Below are 13,294 nucleotides of genomic sequence, written 5' to 3'. Positions count from 1 at the left end.
ATTGCTGGGGGGTGAATCCATAGCGTTAGCGTGTTGAGGAGATCACGTAGAAAGCTCTTTCTAAAGAACCAAAAATAAGGATTAAGATCAGAAGAACTGGAATTTGAAAATAAAGAAAGACAAATTTCCCAATTTGTGTAGGAGTCACATAAAGAAATGTTTCCTATTTGTTGTTCCTTCGTCACAGCTTTCAGCCTTCTCTTGGAACAGTGTGTTAGCTGTACCGCCTTAATGCACCTCTTCAGCAGGGCCAAAGCAATACTTAGAGTGATTCTAATTTCCCTAAGTTAAAGATTAGGAAAACAGCTGAAGTCACCTTTAATTTGACAAGGTGAACGAGTGGGCGTGCTAACATATCAAATTTAATTTGTACATCATCCTCTCGGATAATATTATTCTCTCTGATCCACTGCGTTTAGACTACCTTCAGGAGACTTGATCTCCCTGTCTGTCTAAACACGGATTCACTTGCAGCCAATTTCATGGTAACATCAGTCACATTAATACCCCACAAATCCACGTGGTGTTGATTGCACCCAGTTTTGTATAAAAGGGGAAGTGGGATTGGACTCAGCCTGTAGCCTTCCTTCCCTGTACAAGAAGCCGCTTACAGGTGAGTCTTGAACTTCTTGTCATTAAGTGATGAACGCTACTTTGAAATTACAGAGTTTTAAGAGCCTGGAGAAGAAATTACAATTTGCTGCCACCGCTGCAGGGAGACTGTGCATCTGTTAGCTTAGCTTCTTCAATAGGGTTCAAAGAGGCGTTAGTGATATCGTGGTGAGCATAGCTGCCTTCCTTAAACAGGGTTCATACATTGTGATAACTTGGCAAGCCTCAGGTGGTCAAAATGAAATAATTTTGTTATATGTAATTTTCTTCTACTTTCTAAACTAAAGTAGTCATTAAAAACATTGCTGGAAAAAAAATAAAATAAAAATAAAAACATTGCTGGACATAAAAATGATCCCAATTATTTCCTTCACTTTAAGATCATCAATAACAATCCATCTTCATGTTAATATGACATTTTTAGTGCTGCTCTACTTAAATAACTGACTTGCTGCTTTGATCCGCCATGTGTTTCTACTTTGACCTAAAACAAACAACAAAAAAAAAAAGGAGGAGGGAGAATGTGGTTCAAAAAGTAGAGACACTGGCTGAGTGGAGCACGACTGGGGAGGAGTCAGGAGAAAGGGCTTCAGCCTGGGCCTTGTGCATCAAAACTGTAAGTCTCGGTGTCTCGGCTGTAACAGCCATGCCTGCCCATCTCTCAGGCCAGGATGAAGCCTACCCAGCTCTGCTTCCTCCTCTGCTGCTGGGGTGCCATCTGCTGCAACGGCTGCATGCTGACCAACATCACCATCGCGGTGGAGAGAGAGGACTGCAGGTTTTGCATCGCGGTCAACACCACGTGGTGCGCGGGCTACTGCTACACCAGGGTAGGTCCTGTGTCGCCCAGGGAGGGAGGGCGTGGAGGCCCTGCGCAAGGCTGGCCTCGCCAGCCCGCACGTAGCCAGCACGCTCCCTGATGCGTGAGCTTCTTGGTCAGCAGCCGCTGTGCTGTGACTGGGGCGAATGGTCAGGACCTCCGCTTGGGGCTTAGAGTGCATCTTAGGTAGACTTGGGAAGCCTTAGAATTGATCCAGTAAATTGATTAATGTGCCAAGTGTGCATGTCCAAAGCTAAATAAAATACTTCCGTGCTAAATTTTACATGTGGAAAAATAAACATGGAATATATATATATATATATATATATATATATATATATAGAGAGAGAGAGAGAGAGAGAGAGAGAGAGAGAGAGAGATTCATAAGGAACATGAGGAACATGTAGTATTCCCAAAAAGGTAGTTGTTTTTGTGTAGTAGTCCACAAAAGACACACTACCACAATACACCCCAAGCCACAAACAGCACATTACAATACTCGCGCTCTTGACCTGCTTGGACACAAAGCCAGCGAGCGACCTGAGAGCGCAGTGAACACTGCAGACAGTCAGGATGGATGGCGCTCTCTAGTTGTCCGTCCCGCACTTCAGGCTGTTCACTGAACTTAAAAATAGCAACTTTTAATGAAATGTACTTTACTTATTGGCAAGATGAGTTTTATCAAGCAAACTCCTCCCAATGCACAATTTATTGTACCTTCTTAGGACACAGATTTGGTAACATGATATTGACATAAATGCCAGTCCAATTTTTTCACTTCAGTGAAAATAAATTTTCCAATGGAAAGTGCTAGAAGGAACTATTTTGCCTGAGTTAAAAGATTTCATATAAAAACTATGCATCTTTAGAACCTAACAGCCCTGAAAGGTATACCACATGCAAGAGAGGAGAATGCCCACAGGGGAGAGGAATTTTTAACATCTTACAGCAGCCCCCATACAGGTGTTGTGCCTCAGCATTCATGTTTAACATTTCTGTTGTAAATATAGCAAGATAATAATTTATGTTTAAATTTTTTCTAAGAAATTATATTATAGTGTCTATGACTCTAGTTATTTACATAGTTCACAATAAAGTACAAAAGGTCAACTGAAAATTCTAAATCATATTTCCCTTTACACTTTTTTGTGTGCAAACCTTTATATTTTGAGATATAATCAATATTTTGATATAAGAATAGGGATTAGGGAAGAAATATTTGCATATTTCTGTAGGATTTCCCAAGGAATCAGCAATTTGGCACAGCCCGAAGGGCGTGTATGAAGCTTCATGGATGACAATGGCTAACTAGATCAAGAGCCTCGGAATGCAGCCCCTGCCTCCCTCTGGCTGAGCCCAGCAGAACCCTCAGGGCACTGTAGCCTGATTCTCCCTTCTTAATTCCCTCAGGACCTGGTGTACAAGGCCCCCATGAGGCCCAACCTCCAGAAAACATGCACCTTCAAGGAGCTGGTGTATGAGACTGTGAGAGTGCCTGGCTGCGCCCACTACGCAGACTCCCTGTACACATATCCTGTGGCCACTGAGTGTCACTGTGGCAAGTGTGACAGCGACAGCACTGATTGCACTGTGAAAGGCCTGGGACCCAACTACTGCTCTTTCAGTGAGATGAAGGAGTAAGAGACGATGGAGGAGTCACAATCCCCCGGGACCCAGATACCGAGAGGTCTGTGTGTGAACACCAGGCCCAGGAACTAACCTCACATGAGGAGTCGTCAGACTGCAGTGATCTCTGCTGTGGGGAGGGGGCTGCAGGACTGAGGGCGCTGGGGTGGGCCCACCTCCCACCACCCCTGTGTTCCTCACTCTTGGTTCACAAGGTTTATTCAGTCTGACCTTACAGATCTATTGTTTCTTTCCTCTTCAACAGTCTTATGCATCCTCTCAGGAAACCTTTCCTTTTAGACAGAGGGCCACATAAGTCCAGTAAAGAGGGGATAATGATGGGACACAGGGAAAGAAACAGAAGTAGTACAGTCTTCTGCTAGACTTCAGGGCCAGAGGAGAAAGGCCAGCATCTACTTCAGTGTCTGTCATTGTGCCTAGAACTGGGCAAGAAACCCAACAATGGTTTCCTTGAGGAAACCAAGATCAAAAAGGTACAGGATGGGAGAAGGCTAGAGGCAGGCTGAGGATGTGCCCAGCAATACCAGCTGTAGATGTGGCCACCTCTGCTCTCTGTCCTCAGACAGCAGGGTCTCTCTGAACTACCAGATGTGGGGAGGCATGAGAGTTCAAGACTCCCAAGCTATTGCTACCAATCTCTATAGCGAAGGGCCAGTGGGAGTGACATTCATCTGGGGCTGTGGAGATCAGCACATTATTCACTACTTTTAAAATGGAACCATTGCTGCTGGGATCCCCTCCTTTGCAGAAGGGGAAGGTGTTGGAAGTAGGTTTGAAAGGAATTTTACCAGCTTCATATATTCCACTCTTCTACACATACACTGTATAAAGAAGTAGCTTTTCAGCAGGACGTAGTCATGGAGAGGGGAACACTTTTCTGGTGTCCTCTCTGTCAGTCTGGTCTTGTCTATCCATGTTGTCCCAAGTCTGTGATTTCTTTCAACAGTGTATACATTGAAACTGTCCCATAAATTGATTTCTTTTAAAGGTGTTAACTCTTAGTGACATACTTGCTCCACCCTCATAATGTGTAATTTATTTAAATCTTATTTTTTTAATAAAGATGCTAGCACAAGAGTCATACGTTTGGACTGTTTCATGCACAGTTTACTTACTGTCTGTACACTTCTAGTATCAGTTGAAAAAATATTTTAAATATAATTTCTAGTGCTTCTGCATAAATGACCTGTATTTGTCTGTGGAAACATTAAAATAGTCTTCTTTTCAATTTCTAGAAGAGGCGAGCACCTGCTCACCCCTGGCTGTGCAGCTCAGCCACTTTCCCGTGCCTCTTGCTACCAAGCTTATCTGCACTCTACTTGACAGAGCTGAGCAAAGGTGCTATGAGAGAGCATCGCTCTTGGCCCTTAAAGCCCTCCCAACTGTGACCACCCACCCCCCGCCACCCCACTGCAAGCTGTCTACACCCAGGCACCTGGACAGCTCTGTGTTCTCCTGACAGAGCTAATGCCAGCTCTAAACGTCTGTGTGGAGCACGGCCCCTATGTGGTGACCACACACTGCAGTCCCACGTGGACTTTGTACTCCAACAAAGTAATTTCTAGAAGGTTGAGGCAATTGCAGATTTATTAAGGGGAATAGATGACATCATTTAAGGGGAATAGATGACATCATTTAAGGGGAATAGATGACATCATTTTAACAAATACATATACTGGCACCAGATAGGAGCACAGTGACAGCTGACACAGAAGAGAAGAAAGTGACAGTGGGAAGGCAGGGCATGGTCTCCTGTGGCAGGCAGTCCCCAGGGATGCCCCATGTGCCCAATCTGAGCCATCACTTTTAAATGAACTTGGTGGGAATATGAGCAACCCCATTTGTCCCCCTGTTTCTATGGCTCACTTTACACTCCAACAAAATACAGCAGCTTGATAAGATTGTGTAACGGCCGGCCAGGCAGCGGCAGATTAAAGTGCCTGCGTAGGCAGACACAGGGGGCAGGGTTATGATCCTTGGCTGTGCCAGTCCTGCCCCCGGGGCACACTGAGACACTGATTAAGACTGGGCATGGTGGCGCGTGCCTGTAATCCCTGCACTTGGGAGGCTAAAAACAGGAGGATCACCACGAATCCGATCTGGGTAGTGAGACTCTGTGGACTCTGTACTAAATACAAAGAAAAAAAAAAGATTGTGTGGATCACAGTATAAATAAAATATTTTAAATTTTAAATTTTACAAAAATATGATTGCCAATCTCTGCTCTGAGAAAAAGGTTTATAGAGCCTGGATGTTAATGGAGTTGGCTGCTATTTTCTGGATATTAAAGAGCAGGATTGCTTGCAACAGACATAAAAGGGAAAAGTCCAGACACTGGAAGCCTTGGTGTTAAGTGAAAGTGTGACCCCAACTAGTAAGAGATAGAGTGGATTTGAAGAGGAAGGGGGCAGTCAAACTCAGCCCTGAGCCAAAGACAGACTCAGGGAGGGGCTCTCCCACCTGGACTCTTTAGAGCTCTTTGTTCACAGAGCCATTAAGAGTCATAAAGAAGTGAAAGATTAATTAAAGTTGATAATTGTACTTAGGAAAAACTTCTTGACGTGTATGAGCACTAAGACTGGAACAGAAGCCTGTGAGGGAGCTGACTGCCAAAATCTCCAAAGGGCCGGTCTTTGATGTCTGAAAACTGTGCCCACACAACCTGATGACTGGGAAGCAGATGACCAAATCTGTACAGCCTCAAGGAGCTCGACTCTCAGCCCCACATCCGCCTGATCACAGAAGCTAAGTGACAAGGAAGGAATGTTCCTCCCAGGGAGAAGAATTAGCACTCAATTAAGGAGTTTCCATCACTGGTGAGCGGAGGCTTCCACCGGGATCACCCAGTAGGATTTCAGGATTGTTGCATCCAGTGAGCTGTTTCCCAGGCTTCCTTTTTATGAATGGAAGTATTACTGTGAATAGTAGCACTGTAAAAACCTGTCCCTTTTATGCTGTCCTGCTGGGCACTCTGCATGATGGATTTGCCATATAGTTCCCAGCAGGGGGTTGCATAATAGCAAACTCCTCCTGCCTCCCCAAGGCGCAGAGCAGGGTTCTGCACAGAGGTGGTGATGGTGCTGATGAGTTGTGGGAGGACCCGGTCCACGGACACGAGAGAAAGGAGCCCATCGTAGTCATGGAAGACAGGTTCACAGACTCCGGGTGGTAATCCTGGGAACGATCTGATCCAGACGCCTGGTGATGAAGGCTTCAAGATCAATCTGCATCTTGGCAAGAAGCGCCGGCCAGAGTCCAGACTGTACCGCCGCTAAAGACGGGTGGCGGGAGACGACGAGCATCTCCTGGGCCGACTGCTCCTCATCAGTGACATGACTGTCCAGCCCCTGCACGCCAGACATAACGCACAGAGCCTCCTGCAGAACCCGTGGAGGCACATAGGCCTTGCCTGTGCCAGCCACCTCTCCAGTGTCGGTCACTAGAGTCTCTAAGGGCAGCACCTCATGGGAACTGAGGACAGTCTTCAGCTCCTCCAGGAGTCCGCAGGCCAGCCTAAAGCCCCTGAGAGAGGACAGCAGCTTCCGCACTGTCTGCTGAGCCTGCCTGCACGTGTGCCAGGTGCGGCTCAAGAGCAGAGCCACCAGGACCCGGAGGTACTGCTGAACTCTGCTGCCGGTGAGTCTATGCGAGTGGCCCAGGAAGAGCCTCTCTGTCAAATGCAGCACGGTACACAGGGCATCTTCTGAGGCCATGAGCAGGAATTTCTCGGAAGTGAAAACCTGCTTCTCATCCACAACAAGCTGCCAGGTTCTAATGAGAATAAGAGTGCACAGGACTCTCGCCTGTCTCAGCCTGCACTTTCCCTCGGTCTTTTGGGGGCAGGTTCTTCTTATCTCTCATCTAGCCTATGTGGGCCCTCTCAGAGAGGTGAACCCTCGTCCACCTATCCACAGTATACCGTGCTTTTGCGACAGTTCTCTTGCTTCACAATCATCTTCTTTATGCATTTGTTTAACTTGTTTCTTCTCTCCTTGTCCTGCTAGATTATGAGCGCATGAGGCAAAGACTTCATCTTTCCCTCCAGGTATTTTAAGTATCTTGAATAGTGCCTGGCACAGTGTAGGTGCCCACTGAATAGTTCTGAAAGAGCAAATGATATCTCTGCTTTTTTGTCTCCAGCCACCTGAGTAGGTTTTGTGGGGGCTTGAGCTCACACTTTAGGAGAGCTCTAGAGAGGGCCTGGGCAGGAGAGGAGGCTGGAGTTTTGACTGAAATTATGTGGTCACCAGAATGCTCTAGAGTACAATGTGGGCCCTTTTATGTCTCTAACATATGAGAGTCTTACTTGCCTTTGTCAGCAGAGAACTAGTAAAATAAAAATAAAAAGGAAAAGAAAAAAAAACCAAAAAAAAAAAGAACCAAACCTGTCCCTCCTCCATTAGTGCATATGTGCAGGAAATGGAGATCAACAACTTCTCTTTAGTTCACTGGTGCCAGGCTGTGAGGAGCCACACCCAGGCACACTGCAGAAAGCCTCACCCACCGGAGATCAAGGGTCTGGGACCGCACTCAGGAAAGGAAGGAGGTGGCTCCATCTGAAGGAGGGAGGTGGAGTTGGTACTTGCTGGATGCTTGGGTTGAGACAGAAATTGTTGTGTTCATGAAAATGCCTCAATTTGTCCTGAGGACACAGCTAATTTACATTTTCCAGCTTCTCTTGTAGAGAAGTTTGATTACATCGCTGAGTTCTGCCAATTTAAGGTTGTCAGTGACTGTACGTGCCGCTTCTAGGCCTGACTCGCAGTGCTGCAAGGGCATCATGATTTCTCCCCTGCCCAGGTTATTTAGAGCAGCCTTGGATGGCACACATAGAAGATGGCAGAGTCTGCGTGCATCTCGGTCCTGGATGCCAGAGGGTGCATGTGGGAAGCCATTAACTGGTATCCATTTGATAATAGTGTCAGCCATTTTCTTAAGTTTCTATTCCCCTGCTGAGTTAAGTTTATGGTCCTTCTCACCTTGCCCATTCCTCGTGAGTCACGTGCTATGCCCCAGGGGTTGCACCTTCCTCCGTTGCCTAGATACCTGCTGACCCCCAAGAGCCGAGACTTCCTCATTCCTACACTCCCTATATATACCCAGCACCTCCCCTGAATAAAGTTAGACTTGATCAGAATCCTGTCTTTTCTCCATTCTTTGTGTCTCTTGTCCCTTTTCATCCCCACTCCCCCTCCAGAGTCCTCGTTGACTAACCCACGGGTCAGGACAGGTGCATACACACACATCCACATCCACATACGCACACCCCTCTTCCCTCTGCACCAGGAATAAACCCATCTTTTGTTAAGTCGCTGAGCCCCTGAAAGTTTTTCCTTTGTAGTTATTAATGCTACCTTGACCAGTACAACAGTGTGTAGTATTCACAGAACCTAAATATGTTTATTCCTACCAACTCACGTGGACCAAATACACAACTTCTTTGGATGTTCCCCTTACTTCAGAACCCGGGTTCCATGTCTGGGGTCCACTGTTTCTCACAGGCTTATCATGAGAATACTCGAATCGCAGGAGTAGGGGTCCAGGTAGAGGCAGGCCACATGGCAGCACTGGGCTGGGACTTCAGATGGAACCCTCAGTGTACTCAGAAGGTTTTAGCAGAGCCAGGAACTCACAGCAAAGTAAAATAAAATGCTGCTTCTCCAAATGGGATGGCCTGGAAGTCTCCACCCATCTGTGCAAACAGGTGGCAGGTAATATTGCCTACTACAAATGCCAGAAACTAGGTCCAGGGAGAGTAGACAAAGTACAGAGGCTCTGAGAAATCACTGGCGTTATTAGGGAAAAGTCCTTCAAGGCCACCTATGTAGATCTCTTTCCATCTTAATATCTTCTTTTCAAAATCTAGAACAGGAAATCTTTTGCTCATCTTCCTTTCTTTCTCAGTCTCCAAAGACACTGAGGAGATCAGCGAGTGACATCTGTAATGACAAAACAATCTGCGTCGCTTTGGACCAATGTGCACCAGAAGCAGAGTCTGCATACGGGGTATGCTCTGGCCGCCCACACACCATCCAGGCACTTAAATCATGAGCTCAACCTATTTTCCATCCCAGCAAATGTGTGTCACTATCTGCCACCACCACTGGAATGCTGAAAACAATGTCTGAAATAACAGTACCTGTGCACTGAGGAAACCACTTCTCTTTTTTTTTTTCTTCTGTATTTACGACAGGGTCTACAGGGTCTATAGGGTCTGCAGGATCTCACTACACAGCTCAGACTCATAGTGATTCTCCTGTTTTCAGCCTCCCAAGTGCTATGATTACAGGCACATGCCACCATGCCCAGTCTCAATCCCTGTCTCAGCGCCCCCACAGGCGGGGCTGGCACAGCATGCTGGGCATCGAATCCCTGGCTGCTCCATCTGCCTACGCAGGTGCTTTAATCCACTGAGCTATCAGGCCAGCCCCGCTTGTCCTTAAAAGAAGCAGAAAATCAGACTCCCATCCTTCAGCAAAGGAACGAGGAGGGTGGAACTATACGGGTTTCATTATATGCAAGTCAGTACCACTGGGTGAAATTTATGACACTCGTCCGATCATGAACTTTCGGTGGCCAAGGACACCGAGACTCCCTCCTACAACCTGGAAGTGTCAGAAATGTCAACGCCAGGGTGCCAAGCCTCATGCTCGGTTTTGCACTCTGCACAGCACTGACATTCTCCTCTGCATGGACACAGCTATTTTTATGACTTTCATTCAACACCACCGAGGCAGAAGCCGGGACTCTATCAGGTGGAAAGGACAGCAGCCCCAAGACGGAGTCAGGAACCCAAACTGCAGCCTGCTGAGTTACCACCTCTGCAGGCCACACAGAAATGGCTGTTAGCTGTGCTCCAGCTGCCTAAGGCTTGCATCACGTGGGCAGGCAGGACACTGGCTCAGGCAAGCAAGGGGCATTGCTACCCAGCAGCTCTAGCTCCCTTCTAAGCCACCTGGGCATCCCTAGACAAACAGCCCTGTGGGTGTCTTACTTGGAAGCCCCTCCTGGCTAAGGGGAGCCTTATTTCCTTACTTTCTTTTCTTTTTTAAAAATTAATTTTATTGAGAAAGAAATAGCAATGAGATAGTTTCAAAACAGGTTGGTAGGACAGTTACAATAATTAATATATTGCATATTGTTGTCTTCACAGTAGTTATTCAGAGTACAAGATGCAGACATGATATCTTGTCTACACCCACTACAGTATTTGAATGGCTGGATCCCCAGGCCTGCTGTGCCGGCTCCACCCCAGGAGCATACTGAGACAGCAGTTGAGACTGGGCGTGGTGGCACATGCCTGTAATCACAGCTCTTGGGAGGCTGTAACAGGCAACCTAGTAGTAAGACCCTGAACATCCTGTAGACCCTTCCCTAAAATATAAAAGAAAAACCAAAAAAGAAAAAAAACAAGGAATTTTGGGTCTGGGGAGATAGCTCAGCTGAATAAGCGCTTGACTGGCAAGCGCAAGGGCCTGAGTTCAATGCCTAGCTCTGAAAAAAAAACTGAATGGCAATGGAATACCCATCTCTAACAAAATTAAACAAAAAAGGGGATATAAATGAAGGACCATTTTGTAGTAATATATATATATATATATATATATATATATATACAATAGGATAGATACACAGCTACTTTTTCTTGGTTCACTGAGAAGGAAGATGTGCACCTCCTTGCCTTTGCGTTTTGTAAGTCAGCTTGCCCACACCCTGCCTCCTCCATCTGCAGTTTCATTCTGCCCCATCGAGGAGCCAGGTCTTGGTGCTCTGCTAGCTGCACTAATACCCAAAGTGAATTTGAACTCCATGTGGGGTGTCTTGCCTCAACTTCCTAAGACAAAAGACTTCATTGGCTCAAATGCTGCCATCTCTGGAGACCTCTCGCTTCCCCATGGCAGACTTCTGGGGACAGAAGGCAGGCGGCTTGGGAGGCAGGCCCGCCTTTCTCCTTTCAGGGGCTGCCCATGAGCGAAGAACAGTGTGATGCCCTCCTTCTGTTTAGTTTTGGTTTTGAGTAAGGAAAGTTGAGTGTAGCGGGCAGACTGGCCTTCTCAGTGCACACAGACATTTATCTGAAGTCAGGCCAACAACTGCCATGGCCTTCCCAAGCTCTGCATAGTTGTTCTGCATTTGAAAAAAAAAAAAAAAGATGGCTCATCTTTTTGAAGACAGGCATGTTGATCCGAATTCAGCCCATCTTCTGGACGCTGGTTGTAGCGCATGGGTACTGCAGGCCACCATCACTGGCGGCTTGGGAGCAGCCCTTGCACAGTGTGGTTCTAAGAAAATGCGGGTTTGTTCTCCACTGTGCGCTCTGAGACAGTATCCTCTGGCTGCCTCTGGATGGGAATTTAGAGACTGTGCTGAGCTGGCCATGGAGTACAGGCATGGAGGCGCAGGTCTGTAATCCCAGTGCAGAGGAAGCTGAAAACAGGAGGATGACTATGAGACCAAGCTGTGTAGTGAGACCTGCAACAAACACATTAAAAAAGAAAGAAAGAAAAGAAAAAAATTTACCAGACTGCGTCATGGTCACTCCTGGCAAGAGTTTTTTATGCCTTCACTAACGTAACAGTAACTGAAAGCCTCCAGGCTTAACTAATAGCAAAAACGTCAGACCTGAGTTAACAGGAGAAGTTTCCCGTCTTTGAAGGCGTGGAGGAGTGATCTCTTCACTGTCTCTCTCGCTTCTGGGATATCTTGTCTCTGCCCCTGTGTCACTGGTCCCCCAGGCCGTCAGTGATGGTGGCCTACAGTATCCATGCGCAACAACCAGCGTCCAGAAGATGGGCTGAATTCGGATCAACATGCCTGTCTTCAAATGGATGAGCCATCTTTTTTTGTTCCAGAATTCTCTGCATTCTGGGGCGGAATCCAGAGAAAGCAGGAACAGCAGCGAGGCTGGCCGCGTGCTCTGCACGCGCGGGGACCGCGCCGGCTGACGCTCTCCATGTCTGTGTCTGAGCCCTCTGCAGCACCTCTGCTGGGAAGCCCCTCCTGGTCCCAGGTTGTTTATCCAAGGTTATGTCAAAAGCTTTGAACCTGGATTGTTTTGTACCAGAGTTTCCTAAGGCGCAGTCTCATTTGGACCGCAGAATTCCTGCATGGACGGCCCGCTATCAGAAGCTGTGAGGAAGCACAGGGAGCAGGGAAAGGAGAAGCGGGAAGGCAGGCAGCTCCGGGGATCCTGCCAGCTGAGGCCGCCCTGGCGGAGGGCCACTGGCGGGGGCTTGAACAACAGGAGTCACTGTCACTCTTTCTGACGTCCAGAAGTCCAAAATCAAGGGCAGCCTGTGAACTCACTGAGCTCTTGGGTAGGGCTCCTTTCCTGGCGTGCTATGTGCCCACTGTGTCCTCACATGTCATAGGTGGAAAGTGACAAGAAGGTTTGGGGCGAAGGAGAGGGAGCGGGAGAGGGAGAGACACAGGTAGAGGCAGGTGGGAGGAGAGGAGAGGGGATTTACAAGGTCCGGGCCCCAGCTTAAGACCACGGAGACCCACCTCCAAACAGGCTCACTGGGGGCCGTGGCCTCAGGAAGCGAGTGTGAGTGGATAGGAGATGCTCAGCTCACGCGGGAGCGGCGACATCGCCGCTGGCTTAGCAGGCCTGCTCCCTGCGGTGCTGAGATCGCAGCCTCTGGAGCTGCGAAGCCTCCACAGGCGGCTCTGGGGTGCTCCTGGGCATGCACAGGTGAGAGCAAGTTCCTTCTACACAAACTCAGGCAACCTGTTGCGACAGGGAACGCAATGCCCCAGCTTGTCCATGCTCTGAATAGCGGGATCTGTGACTATCGCTTTCATAGGAGAAACCCTGCGCGTTTCCAGCACCTCGAGGAGGAGTCCTGAGACGCGGTCCGCGGAGAGGGTCAGAGTGACGCAGCTAAGCGGAGCCCCAGTGGGGCTCCCAGCAGGAGGAACCCAGCGGCCTCGAGCGGGTGGGAGAGGAAATCGATTCCCCTCTAAGGCCTCCAGGCGTAAGCCCGCCGGGAGCTCTGGGCTGGATTTCTAAAGTACAGGATGATAAGATATAAAATGCAGTCGTTTTGAGATCCTGTGTTTGTAATTGTTTGTAATAGGAACAACACAAAATTAATATCCTTATCAAGGTTTCAGTCTCCTCTGTAAAACGGACCAGGCAAGTCTCAGAGCCCACAGTCAGGAGTACAGCCTCCCTGACATCAGGAGCTGGGCTTGGGGGCACGGACCCACGCC

General features: G+C 47.9%; 1 protein-coding gene across 1 annotated transcript; it reads left to right on the top strand.

Moving 5' to 3' along the window:
• The first annotated feature begins 578 nt into the window (after nt 1–578).
• Fshb (follicle stimulating hormone beta subunit) lies at nt 579–3,430 on the top strand. The gene is given in 3 exon segments (NM_001280863.1): nt 579–613; nt 1,278–1,442; nt 2,843–3,430. Coding segments are annotated over 2 exon segments (390 nt in total). The 5' UTR covers nt 579–613; nt 1,278–1,283; the 3' UTR covers nt 3,074–3,430.
• Nucleotides 3,431–13,294: the final 9,864 nt, after the last annotated feature.

Source organism: Octodon degus, unplaced genomic scaffold, assembly GCF_000260255.1.
Source record: "Octodon degus isolate 3935 unplaced genomic scaffold, OctDeg1.0 scaffold00193, whole genome shotgun sequence".
NCBI classification, from domain to species: Eukaryota; Metazoa; Chordata; class Mammalia; order Rodentia; family Octodontidae; genus Octodon; species Octodon degus.
The sequence above is the reverse complement of the archived record's forward strand: the minus strand, read 5'-3'. Positions and strand labels throughout refer to the sequence as shown.